General features: G+C 39.5%; 2 protein-coding genes across 2 annotated transcripts in view; one reads left to right on the top strand and one right to left on the bottom strand.

Annotated features, from left to right (window-relative positions):
• The window catches only part of cacna1db (calcium channel, voltage-dependent, L type, alpha 1D subunit, b), a 95,783-nt gene that overhangs the window by 34,960 nt on the left and 34,076 nt on the right, over positions 1–26,747 (bottom strand). The window contains exons 4-14 of the mRNA XM_030423347.1: positions 21,566–21,705; positions 20,834–20,976; positions 17,447–17,599; positions 15,899–16,095; positions 13,014–13,117; positions 12,558–12,727; positions 2,929–3,003; positions 1,132–1,219; positions 931–957; positions 384–544; positions 44–269 (exon numbers count right to left, since the gene is read on the bottom strand). Coding sequence (XP_030279207.1) covers positions 44–269; positions 384–544; positions 931–957; positions 1,132–1,219; positions 2,929–3,003; positions 12,558–12,727; positions 13,014–13,117; positions 15,899–16,095; positions 17,447–17,599; positions 20,834–20,976; positions 21,566–21,705 — 1,484 coding nt within the window. The remainder of the gene's footprint in view (positions 1–43; positions 270–383; positions 545–930; positions 958–1,131; positions 1,220–2,928; positions 3,004–12,557; positions 12,728–13,013; positions 13,118–15,898; positions 16,096–17,446; positions 17,600–20,833; positions 20,977–21,565; positions 21,706–26,747) is intronic.
• Positions 7,657–10,205, top strand: LOC115585172 (C-type lectin Cal-like). Its single transcript, XM_030423354.1, has 3 exons — positions 7,657–7,991; positions 9,169–9,275; positions 9,579–10,205. The coding sequence occupies exons 1-3, from the start codon at positions 7,688–7,690 to the stop codon at positions 9,717–9,719; spliced, it is 552 nt and encodes a 183-aa protein (XP_030279214.1). The 5' UTR covers positions 7,657–7,687; the 3' UTR covers positions 9,720–10,205.

The raw sequence follows: 26,747 nt of genomic DNA, 5'->3' as shown, positions 1-26,747 counted from the left end.
TTATCGCATCCAGCAAACATACACATGACTTTCTATTGCTCACCGTGTGACCTTGAAGATCCTAAGCAGTCGTACGCAGCGGAACACAGAGATGCCCAGAGGAGACATGATGGCCAGCTCCACCAGGATGGTCTCTATGATGCCTCCACACACCACGAAGCAGTCAAAGCGATTAAAAAGAGACACAAAGTAGGCCTGCAGCCCCAAACTGTACATCTTCACAAGCATCTCCAAGGTGAACATCGCCAGCAGAACTTTGTTGGCTGCATCTGGAGAGCAGAGGACTTACTTTAGGAACACGTCATCAAAAATCTCAAAGTCGAAGTCAAAACTGACCTGAATGTTTTACAACCAAACGAAGCATAATGGAGCTGAATAAATACCCTGTACTTCAGTCAGCCAGTCTGGCTGGTTGTAGTGCTCGGAGGCGATGGTGAGTGTGTTGAGGAACACCAAGATGATCACCAGCCAGTAAAACGTCACTGATTTCACGGCAGCGCGACACTTCCTTCGACAGAAACGGTTCCAGCGTCGCCACTGACGACTGACAAACAAATAAACCCACTTTAGAATCAATAGTCAGGATCAAACGGCCGTACTCAGAAGAATTAATCTCCGACGTAAGACATGATGAGCGACAATGAAGACAATGGACAATGGAAAATAGTATAGAAGTTTTGGAATTAACACTTTGTACTAATATCAATATGTTGGGGTGAGTTAACTGGGAAATAAACACAATGATGAAACTGCAGCAAGAACAGGAAAAAGAAACAAAACATTGGGTCAGCTGAAAAACATTGGATGAACACATTGGGTACCCGGTCAAAGTCAAACACGAGGTAAGAATGAACCATGCAAGATAAATTTAGTGACAACGAATGGAGAAGGCAACAACCATGCAGTGTCATACAGCACCAAGGTACTAACCTGCATTTTGACTTAGTAATTTTTTGACTGGGGAGAATAAAAGATGAGCCAACTTTAAATTAAGAGCAGCAACATTTGTACTGTCACACTCTGAACATGTAAAACAGCCACTATGTCAGTCAGCCGTCCTTGATCGGGTCAATCATAGGAGGTCAACCTCTTTTTATCAGATTATTATAATAATAATACCATCACACTCACCACAGGGGTCCACAGCAGGGTGATTTGTCCTCCACTCCAGTGTGATTGTCTGTGTTCACTGACTCGGTCTCACTCGTGGGTATGCTCGCTGTAGTGTCATACACACAAAAAGTAACGTGAGATGATAAAGTGCCACATTAATGGAGAGGTTTAGAACATCAATATTGTGTCTCGGTGGAAACAGGTTTCCCCACAAAATTTCACAATAAAATTCATTTTGCTATTGACACACATGCATTTTTGGTTTGGCTTGGTTCCAGGGTGATGAATTGAGTTTCAAGTTGAATGTCAGGAATAATTTTGTCAGACTGCCACTACTGCAGGATGATTACAACTTTCTTGTTTACAAAAAGCACATATTTTTTAGATTTTAGCCATTTATGTAGAACTGAGTCTGCATTTCTACCTTTTCAGCGTCAGTGTCGACTGAAATTGTGGTTTTCTTTCATTGTGTCACGTAACTTGTAGGCCAAGCCAAACCGTCAGAAAACAAACACAAGAAATGCAGGTGTATATAGAAAATGCTGGGGTGACTCCTTCTCAGAGTTTAGTGTTAATTAAAGGAAATTCTGCCAGGTTTTTCTTTAGTACAGAACATTTTTGGTCTCCAACACTGATTGTATCCAATTTGTGATGGACCCCTGGATCTCATGTGTAACCAGCCGTCCTGTTTTGTGAGCACTGCAAAATGATGACTTTGAAGGTTTCTGCATGGATCAAGTCACGGTGAGTACATGCTGCCAGACCTGAGTCAAATTGGACTTTGGCTTTCTTGTCTTTTTTTTTATCATTAATTTGTCAATTGGAAACACAAACGGATAACAAATCACTGAGATTTTGCTTGTGCTGATCTTTTTCAGTACTGATTACATTGAACATTTCAAAGTATTTGGTCCAGGTCTGTATGCTGCAACAAGTATTGGTCACAAAGTCACAGGATTACAACATACTGTGTATTGGAAATCATATACAATATTGTACATGCATAAAATATTGTCTTTATAATTGTAAAATGAAAGGAACACAAAATGATTATGATTAGATGAGGGATATGAACACAAATACTGAGATTGACTGAAAACACTTGTAAACACGTAAAAACACATGTATTTGTATACATTACTATACATTACAAGGCATGTCAGGATGTAATATTATATAATATAATATTTAAATAAAATAAACACAAGTAAATGTTGCAGGAAAAAAACAATCCCGGTCAAAATTTCAATTAAAGCAATTTTTGTGGCAAAGAACAGAAATTCACACAGATTTGCGTGATTTATTTTGGACTGTGTCACACTAAAATGTATTATTCATCTAAAGCTCTGGCTTTTGATACTAGGCCTTCTATTTATGTATAGTAACAGTAGTGGGAATTGAAATTAAAATCAAAGAGAATGTTGTGAATTCAAAGTAATTCGTGCCATGACTTTAGCTGCTTTCTGACAAGATGCTGCTTGTCAGTGAATCAGCCTCTCATCTGCTCTACAGTACAAAGAGTTGATGCATTTCACACACACTCATTTTTCCTGTCAGGAACAATGTGATGCAAAGGCGATGATGGATGATATGGTGTACATGTTTGGGTATTATGAAATGAATTTGCTTAGGTATGGAAACAACAACACAGGGCATGCAAACGCAAAAGCAAAAATAAAAGCGTAAGCAAAGCACACGCAGGCTAAAGAGGAAACTCTCCTCCAGGACAAAGATGAATTGTTGTGAAAAACGCACACGCACACGCGCACACACACACACACTCCCAGACACTCATGCACACACAAACACATTTACCCTGTGTCTCTGTGGACTGGGTGAACCAGCCAAACTTCCCTTTCTTCTTCTCAGTGAGGTCAGCCAGCGTGACCCCTTGGTGTTACCAACATGCAGTTCACACAGCCAGACAGCAGAGGAAGCAGTGAGTCAGTACACAGCAGAACAACGTACGTGAAGAGACAGCTGGTATACCGACTACAGTACATACACAGTTACAATGTCCAGCTCACCGTCATTTAACAGAAGATATCTGCTAATTATAGCTGATGATATAGCCATGTAGCAGACAAAAACTAATCAAAGATATATCAGCCTGGACGATATGTATTAACTTATGGCAGATATAGCAGTACTGGCATTTATGTTTATAGCTGCACAGAAAATGCCAATCGTATGTCTGAGGTAGTTTTGAGGAAGCGTCATTCTTTGTTTGTCCACCAGAGATCATTGACTGTTAAACATCCTGCTTAATACAAACATCTTGGTCATATTTCTTCTTAATTCATACAAAAAATATCCATACTCTTAACAATAGCAGCCTGAACAAATCCTTAATTCATCTTTGCTCAATTTTAGGTTTATGATTTCTGGACAAAGTAACTATCAATACAATATTAAGAGGGAAGGATTAGCAGCAAACACGACTTAAGTAAGACAACAGAAGATAAAAGGCAGAGAAGAACAACTGTTGGCAGGAAGAGAGGAAGATATGAAGAAACGAAAGGAAGAAAGAAAGAGGAGACAGAGGGGAAAAGAACAAACTAATGTTAGCAGCAATCTACAGACAGTTTTTGCAAGGCACACAGACACTGCAAGGAATCAAGGAGAGAAAGTTAGTGTGCTGTATTGGGTGTCTAGTCTAATACAGCAGAGGTGAAAGCAGGGTGATTACTGACTGCACTGTGGAAGGCTTTAAGGCACTGTAGCAGTGTTAAGAAGAGAAGCGATGCAGCAAGACTTATTCACACACACTCAAAATAACTAAGGCTTACAAACAGTCACGTTCTTTTAAAGTAGAAGGTGGATTTCAAATGGTTTTGTTTGTTATGATTAATGACACTTCAGAACTCCAGTTCAACTACTCATTTATAGGGGGAAAATTATTTGGTGGATTCGGTACCACAAATACATTGGACTGGTTGGCATTCTGTCACTGGGCATATAGACAAAGGCATTCACACTCCATTCAAATCCACACATCATTGACCTGACCTCATCATCCTACTCTTTGGTCACTAAAGGACAGAAACCCAAGCAGGCCTGGCGTCTGAAAAAGCAAAGCAAATTTGCACAACCACCAACCTCACTTGGAGGTGACACCATATTTTTAAAACCAAGTATCAAAAATGTACGAAATACAAAGACAGATATAAAAAAAATGAAAGATGGTAACATAGCTGATTATCAACTGTTTCAAATCATGTTTTTTGGTAGTAAACAATATTCAAAATGCTGTCTGATAATAACTACTCAATTCATCAGCAGCCAAACATACAAATGTGATGGAAAGGGACAGACCGTATCCAATTTGCATAATTTGTTTTCTCTGGCTTGAAGTCACATCAAACTGATACAGACATACATCGCCTCAACAGTTGTGAAGCTGTCAGGACGGACAGAAAGAGCGAGCAGCCACAATGAAGACGGCCCTGCTGAGCATCCTGGCTGCCTCAGGAAAGTACAGTTTCAATTTTTAAGGCTGCTGTTTGCTAAAGTGCATTGTATACTGATTTATACAAAGAAAAGAGGAGCGTATGATGTGTTTTTTAACCATTTCTCGGAGCCGAGCTGTTCAAAGTTTTTAGAACAGTTACACTTGAGGGTGGGGTATGACCAGGGATAGGGTGTTAAACAAAACATCTCACCATATTCAAATTTGAATGTTCACCATTACTATTATTGCAAAATTAGAAATTTCAGATAAAACGCAATCCTCTACAACACCACTATATTCATACAAAAAGTAATCATTGTGCAATTTTTCTTGCTACAGTGCTGTGCACGGTCTTCTCTCATGTTCGACGTCAGTATCATTTGGTTTATAATCTACAAAGGAACATGACCGAGGCACTGAAACATTGCAGAGAACAATACACAGACCTTGCTACGATAGAAAACATGGAGGATGTGAAGGCTGTGAACGACTTGATCAACATACATTGGAGTAGCCTCCCTTGGGTAAATTCTCTATCCAATTCCATAATTTGTTTGTCTTTCATATCAAAGCCATTTTTGACAATGATATAGGAGATGGGTGCCAGGGAATGTAAAGGTTTTACTTATGTGTACTGCACTGCTGCACTCTTCTGCACTCACAGTGACTGTTGTACTAAATCAGGCTGCAATGGGAAGAAAACTCTCACTTAATATAGCTCTGTGGGTTTGTGGGACTTGAGCTACAGCAGAAAGTAATACTTCTACACACTAAAACATACTTATTATAAGGCTAAGGCACACCATCCGTGCTGAATAAATGTTAAATCAAGGGGGAGAGAACAAAACTAAGTGACTTTTCCTTGATCGGATGGTTGCAGTTGATCCTCAGTGGACTGCTTTAGCAGCTGCATATTTTTGATTGAAAACCTAGATAGATTTTGAAAGTATCCAACCTCCAATCATTTCATAATGATTGATGATTAAGAATGTATTTGCTGTTACAGCTACTACCACTGATGTAATCCGATTACTTTTTTCAAGTAACGAGTAAAGTAAGGGATTACAATAGCAAAAACAGTAATTAGATTACTGTTACTTTCCCGCAAGCAGGCTGCGTTACTGCGTTACTTAACCGTGATTTTTTTGAGACTGTCTCGTGAGTGACAATGACGTATGCAGGGCTGATTGCAGCGGCTGTCCCTCGCCGGACGCCTCTCGGTCCCCGCCTCCAGCAGCTGGAAGCGCCTCGCCTGCGATCTCGCTTGAGGGTCGGAGGGTGATGCGCCGTGGAAAGACCGTCGGAGCTGCGGAGGCGGGTAGACGATGTCTGACGCACCGCTCTTTCGCAGACTGTAACGTAAACTCCCAGCGCAGCCGGTCTCACCCAGGCCGCTGCACCGTGCGCCCGCGAGTAGCATTCTCCTCTGAGGAGAGAGGGGGGTCAGTGTCAACGTGTTACCCCCTTGCGTCTAGCCGGAGGGCGGAGGGACTGCGGTTATGTCTCTTTATGTCAGATAAAAATGTACCATGCAGTCCCAGAAACAATGGCACTTTCTCAACTTAACTATGGTTGCACTATTTTATAACTTAACACATCGTGTGCCTTTGTTTACATTTCAACTAGAGCTTCCTAGAGGAAAGATTTATAATTTAAGATTACTTTTTTGAATTTGAAAATTATCAACATGTACTCTAATGAATTATTTGTTTATGACTGCTTATTACTGAATCTATATCGAAGCATTTAAATCAGTATTGAATCGAATCGATATTGAATCGAATTGCGACGGAAAGAATCAAAATCAAATCATGAGGTTCTTAACAATACCCAGCCCTACTAGAAGAGGTGGGTAGTGATGCAAAGCCCTTTGGGAGCTGGTGCTACTGTAATATTGGCTAACACTGGGTTTGTTTATCTCATGTCTAGCTGTTGTCCATTTATTTCCTGCTGCCACGAAAGGTCTATTGCTTTATAGCGTATTCAGGTTGTGCATCATGTTTTTGAAAAGTAACTTAATAAAGTAACTAGTAAAGTAACTAATTACTTTTGAAAATAAGTAATCAGTAAAGTAACTGGATTACTTTCTCGGAGAAGTAATCAGTAATCAGTAACTAATTACTATTTCCAAGTAACTTGACCAACACTGGTTACTACAGACAATTTGCACAAATCAAACAAAAAATTAATCTAAAATTCATCACCTACCCTCGCTTTAATCATATATATCACTAAACTGGAAATCAACTGCAAAATGAAATGCTTGCAAACACAAGATTTCAAAAATGGGATCAATCCCACCCACCACCACTCATAAAAAGGAACTAATATCAACTTTGCACGCTGCTGTTTTTTCAGTTCATTTTCTTATGCTCATTAAAATGGGGTCATGTATATTATGGCTATAAAAAAAAATAAAACAAATATTGCTCTCAGTCTCTCTGGATAGGACTGTATGATGATATCAACAGCTGGAGATGGTCACTGACAGATGGAAATTTCTACAAAGATGGGGAGAGAGAGTACAGGAATTGGTATCCTGGAAACCCAAAAAACAAAGGAGGTGTCCAACACTGCGCACAGATGGGTTCAGATGGACAATGGAGCACTACAAGCTGCAAAAGAGAAAACTTAGCAGTCTGCTTTCATGCCAAAGGTGATAAATATCCTACTTCTTATGTAGCTTGAATGTCAATCTTCTGTTCTAGTTTTTCTCACTAACTCATCCACGTGTCATCTCTTTTTATCGTTATTTGAGATATGGGTGGTGTTACAGAGATCTACTGTAGGTCTCACCTTCATGCTCAGACTTAATATAAGAAACATAACAAAAAAGGTTTTATTGGGTCTTGATGTGTGGATTCTAAGGACCACTTTTATACATGTAATAAGAACACAACAAAATACTCTTAGTAACATTTCATGTGATGACAATGTCTTAAATAATTACTTTCACAAATTCATGAATTTATTGATCTGGTTCTTTATATCTTAATGGATTTGTCGTGGCAAATACTGCCACCGATGAATGGCACACTAATGTAAATGTATGGTGTTTCAACACAACATTCCACCTGTCTTTGTTCAGGACAAAATAAAAAGTTGGTCCTGATTAACACCACCATGACATGGACTGTGGCTCAAAACTACTGCAGAAGGTACTACACCGACCTGGCCAGTGTGAGAAATAAGGTAGAAAACAAACAGATAAAAAACCTGATGAATAAAGGACAAAGAGTCTGGATCGGTCTTTTCAGAGATGCCTGGAAGTGGACAGATGGAACTCGCTCCTCATTTAGGTACTGGTCAGACAAGGAACCTGATAACCGCGACAAGGATGAGACTTGTGTATTAGTAGACCTGAAAGACAACAACAAATGGGCGGACGTAAAGTGCAATCGGGAGACAGCCTTTGTTTGTCACAAGGGTGAGTGGTAATATAATTATTCCATTATTAGATGTAGATATAGGTTCTTCTCTAGACATTTGAAGGTCAAATTGTATTGTACTTATTGTATGAATTCTTGAGTAATGTGTTTTGTGAGGTCACCGTGACTTTGACCTCTAACCTCTGGGCTCCAAATTTCAATCAGTTCATCCTTGAGTCATTGTGGACATCTGTACCAAATTTCAAAGTGTGATAATGTGTGGCGATGAGATATGCATTCACAAGAATTGGGACCTGCGGACAGACGGACATAAAGTAGTATGGACAACATGGAAACACGATGCCTCTATCCATACTGTAGTACGGCACGGCACAGAGGCATAAAATTGCCTCAAAACAATAACTGAGGAGAAAAATAACATCCAAAGATACCAATTTAAGGACAGAAAATGATGTTTTAACATCGGTTATGTGTTCATGAGATTATTTGGAGCATTAACATTAGCATCAGTATTAGCAATCAACCACGGATTATAGGTTGGCCTCATTAATGCAAGAATGCAGAGATTAACAGTCAATAACCAATGGTAAAATAGTCAGATTCAAGGTGCACAGTATAGTTAAAGCGAAACTCTCGCCAAAAAGCAACCGAGGCTTTATTTGGGATTGAATATGAGTCAAACCTTCGTGTGAAAGCATAATTACGACGAAAGAGGCACTTTTAAGATTTACCGTAGTTTCGGTTTTGGGCACGTTAATTTTGAACGGGAGTGCATGGGGCAAGACATGCTAGCATCAAAATCGCTATTTTTTGAACACTAAGAAGGCTCGACACAACATGAAACTTTGCTCGTAGCATCACCAGGGTCTCTACTCATGAACAAGAGCATTGAGAACATTGTTTGTGTACACAGAGTTAATGAAAAAGAAGGTTTTTGAACTACTCACGTTAGCTGCTGCACCTCCTGCGCGTTGCCGTCATGGCAGGCAAAAAGTGTCGATCCCCGAGTGCGACCTGACAGGCACGCTTAAGGAGCGGTTCACCATTACTCTCCTGCCTGTCAGGATGCTCTTGTTCATGAGTAGAGACCCTAGTGATGCTACGAGCAAAGTTTCATGCAAAGTTTATGCTTTCAATATTCAAAGTTTAGAAATCTGAAAGAATGGCTACTACTATATTGTAACGTCTTTTTGTCTGTTTTTGCTGTTGTTTTAGAAAAAGTCTTGCCCATTCAAAAGCAAAGGATAAGAGTGAGGTTGGTGAAACAGGACGATTCTCTGGATTTGAATGACCCTGTCGTGATGGAGGACATCTTAAAGAAGGCAATTCACATCTTTGAAAATATATATAGAAATAGAAACAAAAAATCATTTATACTGTGTAATTAGGCTGACACGCAGTGTAAGACTTTTATGTCATGATCATTGAAAATTTGCTCTTAAGAATAATCAATAAAACAGCTATAGAACCGGATATGAGCAGGTGAGACAAATGCAATTGAATATGAATATAAAAATACCTAAAATAGAGCTTCTAGGAAGGGAAACTGAAATGTTGGAAGTGTGTCAAGTGAGGGATCATCTCTGAGTGAAGCTCTAGAAAATAAAATTTTTTTTGTATCTCAGCTCGAACAGAGGATGAATGATGAAGAAGGGACTGAGGACATCAAACTGAGCTGGATGAAGCAGTCAGATGGAAAGGTCTTCCATAAGGAAGAGAAGAGGACAAAGAAGGAGAAAAACACTCACAAAAAGGACGAGCTTTAGTGCTAATTAGTGAATTTTGTCCATCTACTTTCATAGAAGATTTGTTTCATTTGTCCTTAAAATGAACAATGTTTTATTTAAAAAAGATTCTACTGTTGTCTGCCTATAATTTGCATTTATAAGTTGTTAAAATAATTATCATATGTTTTGAATATTGTTTAGAGCTGTTTTTAGATTCAAATTAAACATCTTGTGTGAAATTTTGCATCACCCTGCTTCAGATCAGAGATTGGACGTCCTATCGATCGGTTGCCAAATATCAAGAAGGCGGGTCTTTTCTAATATGAGCCTGTGAGGGGCTGATGCTAAAGAGAGAGGTATGAGGTGTGATGGAAGACACATAACTACACTCTGTTCGTCACTGGTACAGCCACAAAGGCTTAATGCTTAATCCATTTATCATTAACTATTTATAAAATGTTGACACTGTTTCAGCAATTGGTATGGGGTTTTGTAGCATGACCCAAGTAAATTGGTATTGTAAAAAAAGACAAAAAAAATAAACAAAAAATAAAAAATTCTCCCCCTTGGTACAGCAACACAACCACAGCCCTGCATCTCCTACAGTAACAATAAATCTATTTTTAATTCACTAAATGGTCTGAGAAAGTTTAAGGAGGTATACTGTGAGGAAAGAATTCAGAATTATTCTCAATAATTTGTATATTCAAAACAAGACAACAATTTAGCTAGAAGTGTAAAGAACTACTGCAGACACAACTGATGCAAGACATTAAGCAATTCCTTTAATCTTATTACGCTTCTATTTTATATTTTCATTGTCGTATATTTTTTTTCTTATATACTTTCAATTAGCTACTTCATGTTTTTCTTATATAATTCTATGCTGTGACATTTCTATCCTAGAAGGAGCAACTGTAATGTAACCCAATACACAATAAACACAACACAATAAAGTATTTCTGATTCTGATACTTTTATACTATTCTGATACTTAATGCACTGACCGTCCACACAAGATGTTTCTGAAATGATGTATGATCTTTGAAAAGAATGACTGGGGGAATGTTTCAGGATATAAGGAGAGTAAGTAAGTATGTTGTGTTTGATGTCCTGTCCCCAATAAGTCAACAAAAGGAAAGGGAGAAATCTACGGGGGACAGGACATTGTCAGATAACACGTGTACTGCCCACACTGTGATGTGCATTCAGTGACGTCGATCCTGATAGACTGCTCTGTCACAACATGCGGCACACACAATTAAACAATTAACATCGGTGGGGCGAGGATAGATACAGATTTACATTTAGCAATATTTTCTCTCGTATCACTATGTTTGAATTTCTTCATGCCAAACATCTAAAAAATATTTTGTTGTTAATAACGATTATGTAAGAGAATTTTAGGATCGCGTTCATATAATAGAAAAGAAACAACTATTATAAGAAAAAAACATACAGTGATTAAGGTGTACCATAAAGACAGTATTAGAAGACATTTTGTGGTGCTCTTTAAAGTAAATATTAACTGCATTTAACTTAACCTAACCTAATTCTGTACTAGTGAGTTGAAACATCCTGTTCCAAGAATAAGGTTCCTTCACATGAGAATGAGTTACATCTCTTCTCTCATATGCACAAATACGCACACAAGCAAAAATCATGGCCAAGACTCAAAAATCATGACACAGCCACCGCAAGGAGAGGGGTTTGCTCTTAGGAAATCGTGTGGCACAAATCCAGGAAGAAAAAACACAATAGAGGGGCAGCATTTGACTGAAGTACAGTCACTCATGAGAAGCCCGTTGCTGGTTAGTGTTGGTGCTCCACAGAAAATGGATCACGACTCCTCTAGCCTACACAGAGTTTATGTCTGCTTTATCAATATTATTATTATTATAATTAATAGTAGTAGTCGTAGCAGTAGAAGTAGTAGTAGTAGTATTGCTATTATTAACAATCGTCCTTAATTTAATTGTAAATTCACAAAACGTGTTGTCTGTATATCTTTTTAATGACACGAAGTTGGTAGAATTCAATACCCTAGATCAGCAGTCGTACATGGTATGATGGCTGTCAACCGTGGAACCTAAATACTATTGCAACCCTAATTTGGACAGATAATCAGGAGTATCTCTGTGTGTAATGCATTGAGGTTACTGTGTTTGTACGTGAAATATTTACAACTAAGTGACAATGCAGCACATTGTGACTAATGTACAAGTGATGTGAACAAACAGAAGATGTGCATGGAAACAAATCCTTCTATCCTTGACCCATCTGAAGGCAGCAATGTCATAGATGACGGCACTGTAAAGTAGCAGAAAAATAGAGCAGCAGATGGTGAATGTCTCCATATTTTTCGGTATGTTCTGAAATAATTCAGTCCTGAATATACAGTTTGTTCGATTCCTGGAGAAAGACAGATTTCGTTGAAGACTGAATGAATCGTTGCGAGGTGACGTTTGTGCGTAGTCTGCAGTCTTATGATACTGTCCCTTTGTACTGAATATGAGATTTGACTGTCGTTGTTCGTCATTTCTACATTTTGGTCAACATCTAATTGTGGGGGGAAAAAAAGGTCATGTAAAGTGAATATGTGTCAGTGTAAGAGTGACACAGCTGAGCCAGGGCAACCTTCTCCAGATACAGAAAATATTTCCTTTATGACACACATGCCAAAGCATCAGTGAGCCTGTCAGAGTGGACGACAGATACATGAGCAATGGTTTGCCCTCCTCCCTGCCTCCGTTCACTGTCAATCGGGCAAAATTATTAGAGGCAGAAGAACATAAGGCTTGGTAACTCACAGTTCTGTTTGCATTCTTCATTAAACAAGTACACAGCGACAGAATTAATTAAATCCAGGTAACTCACGGTTTCGCTTGCCCTCCTCATCTCCCTCCTCCTCGTTCTCTGGGTCAATGTCCTCGGCCTGGGTGATCCAGTCCAGGTAGCCCTTCAGGTCTTCCTCTAACTGCTGTTTCTCACGTAGCTTCTGGAAATCTCCGCGAGCCTTGGCCTTCTCTCGCTCTTTGGAAAATTCTCTGGACAGGATAAGGTATAAGTCAGATACTATTGTAGAGGATCAGTAAAAACAGATAAACATTTAACCTATCAAATACACCTGCCCCTCCTGGTATAAGGATAAATACTTATTTTAATATCCTTGGTGTCTGATGAGGTGTTTGGTGGAGATTAGCACATATAAACCAGTGATAGAAAATCATCAGTTACAGATAAGGGAAAAAAGGCATACTGGCAAAAGGAATAAAAGAAAAGACAAAATAAAATAAAAAAAAACAAATAAACACAGGCACAAACAAAACCTACCCGCTCAACACACCCAAAACCAAATTGAGAACGAAGAAGGATCCGAAGATGACCAGACTGACAAAGTAGACCCATGGCAGCTCAAAGCCCATTGCATCATTCATCTAGATAGAAACACAAACAGAGAGGGAGAAGAGAGGATTACCCATATTGTACCTGGTTTATTCATGTAATATGCATCATTATCTTTCCCCTTCTTTTCATATTTCCCATTATCATTTCTCCATTCTTTTCTGTTTCCTGAAACTCAGAGTGAATTGACTGAATGTCTTAAATGTCTTATATATTTATATCAGTAGAAATTTACAGTGTAGTTTAATATGTAGTATAAGTCTACCAGACTTTGGTTTAACAGCAGGCTTTGTGTTGCAGCTGTTCAAGAATTAATGAGTAATGGGCTGGAATACTGTGGGTGCCTGCTATTTTTCACATCCCTCGGCCAGTAAAAAAAACACCTTTACTAACCTATACCTTTATACAGACACCACACATATTATCACCTATTAGTGATGGACGTGTCCCAGCAGGAGGATCAGTGCCGTGGAGAGTGTCACAGTGCTTGGTCTTGCCTTGATAATAAATCATTATTGAAAGTAAATCCACATGGTCATATGGGTGTAATCAAGTGTCTACTCCCATTTTGCTTACTATTCCAGTAGTGGATTTTACATTTTACATTTCATTTTAAAATGTAATCGAAGCCCACCATGTCTTTCAAAAGAGAAGAAGTCTCCAAATCTAAGCTACAGCTAAAACTGGATGAGGAACTGTGAACACTACAGTGCACCATGAGCAAGACAACTGGGTCAGTAGTGAGTGGAGGATGTATTAGAACATAAGATATGTATTACTTGCTCGTCTGGTGCACACGGCCATGAAGGTGATTGAAATCAGACCTTGCAGTTTACTTATGAACAAACTGTTCTTAGGCAAGCCCAGAGGATAGTGACTGACCCATCCCATATTCTTCATTTAGAATATAACCTCCTACCCTTGGGCAGACGATACAGAGTCCCTCACTGTAAACTCAACCGTTTTAAGAATTCATTTGTTCCAACCTCCATCAACTTCCTAAATAATGCTGCTTGAGGCCGATATTTGTGCAATAATTTGATTATTGAGTGTTTTGATTATTTATTATGGTGATCTTTTAGCATGTATTACTCATGAATAGTGTATGTATGTGTTATGTATGGGATATGTGCAATACTGTTTCTGTATTTGTCAGTGATGGTATGGCTGATGATGTATTGTTTGCTGTCATTGTGGCTGTCAAGGCATTTATAGCGCAGCTGTTGTGTCCAAGACAAATTTCCCCAAACGGGACAATAAAGTATATCGTATCGTATCGTATCGTATCGTATTAGTAAGGTGGCCGTGGCAAGTGACCTCAATACAGAGTTAAAGTGCCTTTTAATAGAGCTGTTTGGCAAAGAGACTCCAAGGTGATTACCGATAGCTATCCTTGTGTAACCACACAACTAGGCTTTCACACAGTCCAAATTATCACTACACAGTTGACAATTAACTTTTCTTCGCTGCGTGTATATGCATGCAGTTCTACTTAAACACTGATATTCCCTCTACAAAAAAACCCACACCAGCTGGCATGGCACCAGAGATAGCACCAAGTCCGACTGCCTCCAATCACAGCACAATGCATCCACCCACCCTGCAGCCATACATGATTGATTTCTGTAGGAAAGGTCAGAGGTCAGATTCAATCTATCTGTCCAACTATCCCTCATCTGTCTTCTTTTTGTGTTGAGTTTCCTTCCTTCGCCATTCTCACAGCAGTATTAGCATGGGATTGCCATGGTAACACACACATGCATAAGAGAAGTAAAGAGTGTGTGTGTGTGTGTGTGTGTGTGTGCGTGTGTGTGCGTGCGTGTGTGTGTGTGTGTGTGTGTGTGTGTGTGTGTGTGTGTGTGTGTGTGTGTGAGAGAGAGAGAGAGAGAAAGGCAAAGAGGGTGACAGAGAAAGAGAAGGAGGGAGAGAGGTTCATTATTTCAAAGATGAGGGTCTCCATCAATAAAAATCTGTGGGTGGATTGTGATGAAAACTCATGAGCTTCAGTGCTGAGTGTTTTGGCCAATTAAAAGCTGTCTGGGATTTTTGCTAATGAGAAGCTGAGGGTTCTGAAGTGAGACTGAATTATTTTTTGTTGTTGTTGATTATGTTTTAAACGTGCTCATTATTTTAATGAAAGAAAGGTGGTGTTTCAGGCTTAGGGTACAGTGTAACATAATGTTGTTTGAGACAGGGCATCGGGAGTCTTGTACAGCAGCCTGCAAAGTTTTTAGGTAAAGCTTTTGAATTATCATCTTTAGACATCAGTGTTATCCTGTCCTGTAAAGTGATGACATACATGTCACATTTTATGTCATCTAGTCAGTTGTGTCCATATTACAGTAGTTTGCACTGTGAATACAATAATACAATGGTAAAGTCTTTTTTGGTTTTATATATTTAGTTTATATGAATATACGTGCCTGCATATTGCACATCACCTTTAAAGTGTCGAGTTAATGTCATTTCTTTCAGACTACAATGAATTCTAATACAACCATCCTTTGATGAGCTGGACGCAAAATATAATGTTTGAGTTTAAAATGATGAAACACTGAATTGCCCTCTCTAGCAAATAAGTCAATTCAGTATGGCTCAATCAAAACAAATAAATCACCTTATTTTACCTGGAACCCTCAAAATGTGCAAGATGCATCACTTCATAATTCCCCCCAAATATGCCAAAAGCAGCATAATCTTTCACAAGGTTCACAATCAAAAATCTCACCAATAGACACATAGATCAATATACTGAAAACGTGGCCCCTGTTTGGGTGTGACCAGGGTAAATTTGATGTGGAGTGGCAGATTACCCAGTAGAGAACGTCGGTCCAGCCCTCCATGGTGATGCACTGGAACACAGTGAGCATGGCAAACAAAAAGTTGTCGAAGTTGGTGATGCCGTTGTTGGGTCCCTGCCAGCCCTCTTTGCAAACTGTATCATTGATCAGGCAGTGGCGGCCGTGCCCTGATACCGCACACGGCCTAGCCTCTTCTTCTGCAAGGGCACCTGGGGGCACAGAGTGAGACCATTTCATCTGTTAATCAGCGGTATGATGGTGCATGATAAAAGCCGACAAGATGCTCAGATTAAAACAATTAAAAGCGACATCCACTTCACAAGCCCATCATATTAATGATGTCACAGAAGAAGAGTGTGTGGAATGACTGACATGACATAAAACCACCATGGTTGTAAAGCTAGGAGAATTTAATGTTACGATAACAATCTTAGAATATATGACAGTTTTACGGCATCACAAAATTGTTATAATTTGTAATAATGACCTTTAACGGAATGAAAACAAAAGGGTGAATTAGTTCAATAAAACTTTATCATAATTTCACATATATTATGCCTTCCTCCGACTGTGATGAAACTTAATATAGAAAATTAAAATATATTTTTTATAACACTAATATGGTAGAAATAAATCCAACTGATGAGCAGATAAAGGCGGTATGATAATCGTCAATTTGCATACCACAGTATAAAACAGTATATCATGTTTATTATGACCATTATGCTTATTATAATTACTCTAAACTAAGACTATCACATAGTTTTTCAATCTGTATCACCAAGCACACGGAGTTCAGCACACCAAACACACAGACCTCAAGGTTACACTTCATTACTAGATGTTCTGTAATCATGCAATCATTATATAACCATTGCAGAAAATTATGACACGTTGAACACCTCCCCCCTCCACACACACACACACACACACACACACACACACACAGACAAAACACAAACTAAGTGCTTTTCTCAGGACTGACAGAGGAGACAGGAGGGAGGGGGATTAAAGGGAGCTTCCATCTTGCTCCGTCATGACCTCTTGACTTAAGTCTACAATGCTTTTCCGGACGTTCACAAACAAACAGATCAAAGCAAGAACGAGAGGGAAAGATTAGGTGAAAGGTGTGTGTGAGAGGAGAAACAGAGAGAGAGAGATGCTCCATGGAAAATGGCGGTCATATTCCTGTGTAGCACACCACCAGTCCCTGTGATTAAGTCAAACACATACATTTATCCTTATTTCTTGAAAAATTCTGCCACATTGGAAGCAATGCTGGAGTAAAAGTCAAGGCTGTTTACATAATAGCCAGATATTAGTCAGTTAATCACTGGATTTAATCCACCATCTGCTGTTCTGTCCTGTTTGCAGCAGCTTGCCACCATTCACATACAAGGTACATGCGTCCATTCATTCTCACAGGCTACATCCTGCATCTATCCTAAGAAGTGATGCGTTCAACTGATCACACTGTAGGCTCAGTGTTAAAGTCAACAGAACGATTCCCAAATTATACTGAAAAAAATAAATAAAACAAAACTCATTGCACGACCATACCTGTTTGTATCACGTAGCATGTGGCATGCATTTTGCCGATGAAGAGCTCCAAGCCGATGATGGCGTAGATGATAATGACGAAGAGTACCAGCAGAGCGATGTGAAGCAGGGGAACCATGGCTTTAATAATGGAGTTTAAAACCACCTGTAAACCTGAGAACATACACCAAGGTTAAGGTCAAAACGACGATCACACAGGTAAATACAGAGACACACTCAGTAAACTCAGGATTTCTCCATTTGAGTATCTCTAAAGGCCAGAATGATTCATTCAAATTAACATACACTCAACCGCCTCGCAAAAATGTCTCCCCTCCTTTACCAATTAAATTATCTGGCCAATTAAACCCCAGGATTAGTGAAAAATGCTCTTCACAACCCCTAAAGCCCATAGTGACATCCCTGTATTGCTTTCTATGTCCAAGCAGCAGCCCAAAATATAAAGACATAATCACAAAAGACTAAAAGCAACAAAAGCAACAAATGCAACAACTGCGATATTCTATGGCTGTTTTTTAAACTATTATTATTAGTAAGTTACCAAACAGCTGCAGATTTCCTTGTTCGACTGACAACTGATCAATTCAGCTAATCGTTTCAGCTCCAACAAAAGTAGCAGGCCAGCCAGAGTTCAGTTGATGTCTATTCAGCTGAGAGGTGGCAACCCTTTTTTGTATAATGTAGAGTAGAAGTTTTTTACACGCACACACACACACACAGACAAACAAATGCAATCTATCCAATTTATCAGCTGTCATAATGGCATTATCTATAAATGTCGAAGCTCCATCATGACATGACTAGGCATGAAAGCAAACAAACCGGTCTCTGTGACATCAGTAAACAAGCTGAAATCACAGCTTAATTAAACTGCATACACCACCCTACAAAGACAAATGTTAATCCAGAGCAAAAAACTCTCAACTCCGTTTTTCCCAGAGGTCCTTTTCCCCTGTGAGACCTGTGAACAATGCGTTGCCATGGCAACGGAAGCGGCATGTTTGTATCACAGGGTGATCATACAGATGTGATATTGATTTATCTTTAGGTTATTCTCCCAATCCTCTCATGTAGTCTCATTCCTGAGTCATTAATTACTGATGCTTTGGGGTTAAAAAACTTTTGTATTGTGAATGTTACAAGAAATGGTCAGTTTGATTCTTCAGTCTTTAGAGGCTGAAATCATTCAGATAAAAGCCTTATGGTTTTTGTTTTCGATTTGGAAAAGCAGTAAATGCACATGGGTGGCTAATATCATTAATAATGTATGATAAAATTACCTAAATGTTCCAGTAAGCCATTACGGTGACCAGGTGTCAGTACCAGTGCTTGAAGTGGGCCAGTACTCACCAGGTCTCAGTATCGGTACTTCATACATCCTCTGACTTCTTTCTTGTGTACCAACATTTTCCACAAGCTGCTGGTACTCTTGTCTGCCCTCTGCGCATCCCGCCAGAGAAAGTCTACCCCACGTATTTGTGGGCTACTGACTAGGCAGTAAACCCAGAGGCCAGAAAGTTTGCCTTAGTATTATCATATCAAAAACATTTTAGTTGCTTTTAATTTGTCCATCAAACGTTCACAGCAGATTTTGCAGCAGACATTTTGATTTGTCGTAGCAGGAAAAGCACAGGTGGTACTAAAAACATTAACGGTGGCTCTGGCTATTCAAATGTTCTCGTAAGCCATGACACCAGCATGCACAATACCAGGACCCTGACACCGAGGCAGCCACATGGGTCAGCCATCAATCATTTTATTATTCACACCTTTGCTTTTCCTACTGTGATATGTCAAAATGTCTTCTGTGAGACCGGTGTTAAGATGCCTCCTTTTCTGCCCGCATTGACTAACCTGTCTTCTTTTGAAGGAGCCTTTAGTCAGGTAGGGTTGTTAACCTAATGTGGCCTCCACTAAGGTAATAAATGCCAGCCCCCCTCATGGTCCTTCTCTCTCCGAGGCTCCACTTCTTCAGGTTTTGGTTTGATTTGACATTTTGCTCCGTAACACTAAAGCATACACATTGCTCATTCATCCATTAAGTCCACCTTACAATGACTGAAGCATTTTCTCTCCACAAGCCATGTTCATATTTTGCAAACAGTTTTGCTTGATTGTCCCAATAAAAAATATAATATTGGCTTGTCTCCCCCTCCACGTCACATGGATGGAGCCTGCTGGTAACGAGCATATTGTTGCATATTCTGCTGCATAATTCCTGCAATGCCTTCTCCTACCAAGTACAATACTCTCTTCGGTAGATTACAATAGCGTTAGTCGAAAACCCTGACATGTTCAAGTCAACCAGTGACTAGTGTGGCTAGTGCTGTTTTATTTGCCCAAACGTGGTCCGAAAACAACTTACTCTGGTCTGAAACTGAGAATCAAAATCATGATTGGAGCAAGTTCACTATTGCATTTCTTTGGTATGCTACTTATTGTGGTCAGTGGTATTGTGAGATTAAATTACACTTAAACTATTTCTCACCTTATGATTACACATTACAAGTCCAACAATAAGCTTGTGTGATCGGTAATGTCACACCAAAGTTAATAAGCAAATTCAATCAGTAAGTGAGTCATTAAGGGTCGACAAGAGACAAATTCATTATGGAAGGGGAAGAGATATTGAGATACTGTAGTCTTAATGCAATACAGTTAGACCTTTTTTCGTGTTTTGCTGATGGGTTTTATGGAAAAGCCAAGCACTCTCCACGCTATTGAAAGCGCTATTGATCCCAAAGAGTCACTATTTGACGAGTTAGGAATGAGACTCCGTAATCAAATGTCTTTAAAAATGTGACATTTAAGAATGTAAACATAGAATAGTCAGTAGTAATAGCGCAAAGAGACCAAAAATTGCACCAGTTATCAGCCAATGGTAAATCACAAAGCACGAGCAATGACAAAGAGAAGCAGATTCCGCATTGAATTGCCTTCTTTGTCCAAAGGAAGTTTCAGTGTAGGTTTTTTCACTTTTCTGCTCACAGGACAAATGTCGCCATTCAACAGATTTACTGTACAATCACTCACATTTTGCCTCTCTTGTCTGTTTGGTATGTCTGATACAAAGCATTACCAACTGGCTAACGCGATGCCCGTGCTGTGCCAGATTACAGGCTACTTCACATATGGAGCCACCAATACTTCTCTCATGCAGGTTTTTTCACTTGTGTTGCCTGATGAGATCTGACTCAAGACTGTGTGGTTGTGTACACACTGTGGCTGACTGAATCTCCAGTGTTTTTATCTTGAAGGCTTCTACCTCGAGATCAGAGCTATCCCAACTACAACCTGATTAAAGGTCTGGACAGCCTAAAAACACTTGGATGTGTGTGCAGGGCTTTAAGTGAGGACTAGTGAGCTGAGGGCTGTGCGTTAACTCACTGGGGACTCCAGAGACAAGGCGAAGGGGTCGTAGCACGCGAAAGGCTCGGAGGGCCTTGACATCAAACCCCCCGGGTTTGCCTCCAGACTGGCTGCCAGAGTCAGCGTCTTTGGTTATCATCTCCAGAACCACACTGAACAACCTGGAGAGAGGCAAAGAGAGAGGGAGGCAGAGGTTTGAGTAGGAGGGAGAGTGGTGACAGTGATGTCATGAAAACAGAGCAGAGAAGATAAAGCCAAATAAGACAGAAAGCAAAGAACAAAGCCTTTTGTCCTCTTTGTGCTGCACCTGTGTGTGCTTATATACATGCTTTATTGTGTGTGTCCTTTACGTCTGTGTGTATTTACCTTTAGTGTTTCACCGCTCATCACAGTTTACATTGAAGTCCTACTGGCACCAGGTGGTCTACTGATAAACCAACACTCTCAACAAGGCTGTGTGTGTGTGCGTGTGTGTGTGTGTGTGTGTGTGTGTGTGTGTCTGTGTGTGTGTGTGTCTGTGTGTGTGTGTGTGTGTGTGTGTGTGTGTTTGTGCAACCATGTGTGTAGAAACATCACTGTCATCTTAACTGGACATAATGAGAATAATGCTGGTGATCCACACAATACGAGTTAAGATGCTTTTGCAATGCATGAATGTTTGTTTGTGTGTGTCTGTGTGTGTTTGATTGTGTGTATTTCTGCCTTTGACTGTGTGTGTTTGCACGTACAAATTATCCCATCTGAACTCACCCCACTATGACGATGACAAAGTCCAGCATGTTCCAGCCGTTCCTGACGTAGGAGTTTTGGTGCATGACCAGGCCGTAAGCAATAATCTTCATAAATGTCTCTATCGTGAAAATGATCAGGAAGGCATATTCTACTGTTTCCTGCACAGAGGGAAAGGAAGGGAGAATACCAGGAGGGGGGAAGGGGGAGAAAAGAAGAGCGAAAGTTTATTAGTTTGCCTAAACTTTATCAGACAAACTCACTGTGTGCACAGCGGGTTCCTAAATACGAGGCGATGAGGCAAACAGGTATGAGGAACAGCAACTAAGATAACATTTTCCCTGGTTACCACAACAGTTGGCATGGCAACTGGTTTCTTTTTCTGTCAAAGCAAGCAAAAAAATATCTTTGACTTGACTTTGATCGGATTCACAGCATTGCTGTTATGTATGGCGACATCCTAACACAATAGTTTGCCTCCATACACACAGTTTCAACGCCAATCCAGTCCTGTTGCAAAAACCTCAATGTAATGTAAAACTTAAGTATTGTTTGGCACTTTCAAGATGTCGCCTGCAAGCTGAGATTTGATGCATATTGGCTCTAGAAGACCAGCTGACTGAAATTCTGAACAAAAAAAAGAAATAAAATACTGGCCACTGAAAATACAAACTGTTTTAAAAAAAAGTGCAACATGTTTTGAACTCAAGCCTGAGCAAATGAGAACAAAAATATGGATTAATTTGCTTGTCAAACATTGCAAGGTAACATAAAAATCAACATATATATTCAAATAGAATAGTCTGCATTGGTAAATTAAATTGTCCTCTCTGTGACAATTATATATAAATTCTACTATCTACTGCTGACACAAATATTTGTGAGCTTATGCCAAAATGTTTGCATGTATCTCTATGTATAATACAGTTATTACACTCTTAATTTGTCTAATAGAAATGAGTGATGTAGCAAGAACATCAGCAGGATTCTTTAATACAGTTTTAATAGTGACACAGATATGAGATGGTGCAAAAGAGAGGGAGGGAGGGATGAATGATGAATTTATCAGATCCGAAATCTACACACAGGGAAGGAAGTGAACCTAATGAGTGGGTGGACTAAATGTAAGTTTGTGTGTGTCATCATGTCCCAGTTCGTGAGTCAGAGCTTTATTCCCGGTTTGGTCCTGGAGACTTTAGATCCAAATAAATATCTACATGCAAAATTTCTTTTAACTGAACATGTGTTATTGTCATCTGTGTCCATTCAAGCATGTGCATTTCAATTCAAATGATTATAGGTCTTTAAGGATTTTTCAAGAAGTGATTATCAGGAAACAGATTTGATTTTTGGAGACATGGAGACACTTTTTCATCAAAATCCAGTTGAACATATACTGCTGTTGAATATATTCACATACTGTGCAATTCTGCAAGGTTAAGATTTGTCTTTATTCAGGGTGAATCATTTTTCACTGATGCTGGAAGGACGCAAAATATGTCATTTTCATGGTTTCTTACCGAAAATGATGTATGTTTACGTAAGCATTCCCAGTGAAATAGAAAAAAACATGTAAACCTCGTACAAGAATTTGATTCCTCATTTTCTAAAACTTTTCTTTTCAGAGCTCAAGGTTTCATCCAGCTGCATTGTGAATCACATAACTCTGGTCTTTTATGGAGGGATGTGGGTGTAAACAGGACCTGAATGAAATTATTGCCACATGCTTTGGACCACATGATGGTGCATTCCAGTGACCCTCATAAGCACAGCAAAGGAAGTGATGCCTTTTACTCAGTAGCATGGAATAAAAAGAAGAACAGTGAATGAACAGAGCCTCCTCAAAACAAAACTGGAGGTCAGTGATTACAAAGTATTACCGACGCTGTTTGATTGACAGATGATCTCTGGGAAATGTAGTGCAGAAACACCAAAGCAGTGGCCACTTAAGCACCAAAAATATATTTCATCTTGACGAATCTCAAAGGTAAAAAATTCTTCAGTCATACTGTATCCTGCTGCCTCATCAGCCCGTTTCCATGGTGACAAGGTGTCTGGTAATGGAAACAGGTTGCCTAATTTGGACATTTCCACTCACATCTATTTATTGTGCTTACACATTATTTCACTTTCTCACCTCCACTTTCTTTCTATCTTGCAGAAACACCTTTCACTCTCCTACATATCTCACTCTTCTCTCCCTTTCTCTTTCTCTCTCTCTTTCCATCTCTCCCACACACAAACTCTCTCTCTCTCTCCTTCTCTACGACCGTATCTCTCATTGCAAAAGGTTAGTGAGTCGGCAGGTTTTAAGGCCCATTAAGCTGAGCACTTCTCTTGTAGATATAAAGGACGCAAACACACAAAGTGCACACGGACGGCAGGCATGCAGGCCCACACCGACACAAATGCACAATGCAAAAGACGACAACAGTAACACGCGCGCTCAGACTTCACACCCACATGAGAAACCCGCAGAAGTACACACACACTTTCTGAGAGGCAGCAAGCCAACCAGGCAGACAGTTTCACACAGGGATTATGAACGCTCTTGGCAATGCGACTTAGACACAGCAACAGTTTGGACGTGTACTTAAACACCAGCTACTGTTAAAACATTTTAGCTCTTTAGATGGCATGGTAATCTATTGCTATTCATCATATCTCTTCTTCTTTTCTGGCAGCCACTGGCTCTCATTTATTTCTGTAAAAACAGACTGCTGGCTCTTTAACCATGCTTGAGCTGTATAATCCGTCAAAACAAACATCAAGTGTGCACATATTTTTAGTCATGCCAGCAGCAACTGCAAGATGGATGCCATGAAACTTCGCCAAGAGGTTGAATTCTTTAGCCCATCACGAGGCTGAAATGTATGTGGTTTTTGTAGTGAGACATTGGTCCATGTCCCCCACAGGGCAAACAGTAATAGAAATGAGTTTTGATGAGTTTTTATGACCAACATCATCAGATCAAAATTTAAATTTGTCCAATACCTTGATTTAAATGCTTGCAAACCTCTTGATATTCCCATCAAACTCAGCTGTTCGCATACTTGGCTCAAATCACTAATCACACCGAGACCAAAGTTTGAAATAAAAGAGCCGCTAGCATGGCTACACTCTCAACAAGTTAATTTATTATTATTATTATTATTATTATTATTATTATTATTGTGTGGTTAAACAATTATGACTTAAGACTTTTAACAATCAGTCAAGTAATTAATTAGCTGATCAAAAGAAAAGTACTTAATAAACTATAAACCAGAGTCACTGCTTAACAGCTGCCGTTAGCTAGTTAGCTCAGTTGGCTGTGGATCTAGTGCTCGTAGCACTGCAGGAGTGTTGGTTTACAACACTAGCATAGGAATGTTGCACTGGAACAGGCTAGTGGGGCTAACTGGTTAGCGTGCTAACTTCAGTAGATATCTCTGCAACACAAAGCATGGATGTCATAACATCAAAACTTTATAAATTAAACTAAAATTTGTAAATATTGCAGCTTTAAAGACTAAACAATCAATTTATCATGAAAATTAGACGCAGCCCTACAACTGGCTATGATGAATGTGACAATTAATCATTATATGAAGTAAAAATGTTAAATATTCCTGATTTTATTATATGTGCCAAAACGTGCAAAAATCATGCCATGGGCAACAGCCAGGATGCTTAAGATGAACATCTCTGCAGCTGTGAACAGTAAATAATGCTTTCCTACGATGCTCGTGTCTTCTTGCTTCTCTGTCTTGCTTCTAATTGTTAACTGGTGCAAGCTGAGTGGTGTGCCATTACAGTAGCTGGGCGATGACCCGTTAAGGCCAACAAGCGTCATGACTCAGAGCAGCTTCACACTGATAAGAGCCTTCGAGAAGCACACACGAACACACACCTGCCTCCATCCAATCTAACATTCTTGTTCCATCATCCTGTTGTTGACAAAGGTGTGAAATGTCCGCTCCTCTGCCTAGAGAACAGCTGACAAAGTGTGTGTGCGTGTCTGTGTGTGTGTAGATGTGTGTGTGTAGGTGGGTGGTTCAGTCAACCGCATTCAGGTTGTGACCTGGGAGTTAGGCTGATAATCAACAGGGCTGTGTCTGAAGAATGGAGATTACTGCGAGACAATGGATACAACAAATGGCACATGATGTTACATGCTGAATGAACACACACAGGCCCACACACAGAAACGCAAACACACTGTAGAAACAATGCAAACCGAAGCTTAAGTGCTGAACAAATCTGTCAGGTGTCCAAAATCAAAATCATCAGAGGGAGAAAAAAAATAACAGATTTGAAAAATGTGTTTATGCACTCATCCAGCAGCGAGTTCACACTGTGCTGTCATTACTTTGAGCCTGAATATCATCATTTAATGTAACATAAGTATTAGCAGGTCCCTGTGTTTTAAGACACGCTTGTGATTTTGAAGACAAAAGATATTTTTTCAACCACCAAATCAAAAAGAAAAGAAATTTTTTTTAAAAAACACATGAATCAACATTGCCAGAACAAGTGCGGCAGACAGCAGATTTCAGAGGTGCATAAGTGCATTACTGTTAAAACAACCCCGTCTCTGCAGCTGCTTCACATGTGAAAGGACTGAATTATGGCTTAAGTGTAGCCCAGCTAGTTTTAAAATATTATAATATTATTTCAAAATATTCTAGAATTGTTTTAACATTACATTTCATGTATCAGTGACATAAAACCAATTGCATTTGCTTACAATAACTAGCCTCAGGGCCACAGATTAAAGAGGACCTAAAACTAGCAGTTAGTCCAGGATGTCGCTGTTGAGCAGATTGTAAAGATACTGGTGGGGAAACATCTGACAGGTCCGTCCACTGTGTTCAACCATATATCTCTAAATAAAACAGTTACAGCCAAAATTGACAAACACCAGCCTGTTTTTTCTGGGGGTCATGACTGAAACAAGTTTTAGCAAATGCTGTGCTCATTTAAATTCCCCATCTAAACAGAAGAAAGCACTTGTCCTCTGACCTATTACATTCATTCATGATATCTGTAATACACATAGCATGGTGGCATGATGTCACAATATTACATAATACATATCAGTCTGTTGTATTGTTCCTGGAAAGAAAGTGAGTGTGAGAGTAACATGTGGCGCAGCTCTGGAGCTGTTTCTGTGACAGCATTACAGTGGGGTCGAGTGCTGACCAGGAGGGGGAGAGAGTGA

Source organism: Sparus aurata, chromosome 7 (assembly GCF_900880675.1).
Source record: "Sparus aurata chromosome 7, fSpaAur1.1, whole genome shotgun sequence".
Classification (NCBI taxonomy): Eukaryota; Metazoa; Chordata; class Actinopteri; order Spariformes; family Sparidae; genus Sparus; species Sparus aurata.
The sequence above is the reverse complement of the archived record's forward strand: the minus strand, read 5'-3'. Positions and strand labels throughout refer to the sequence as shown.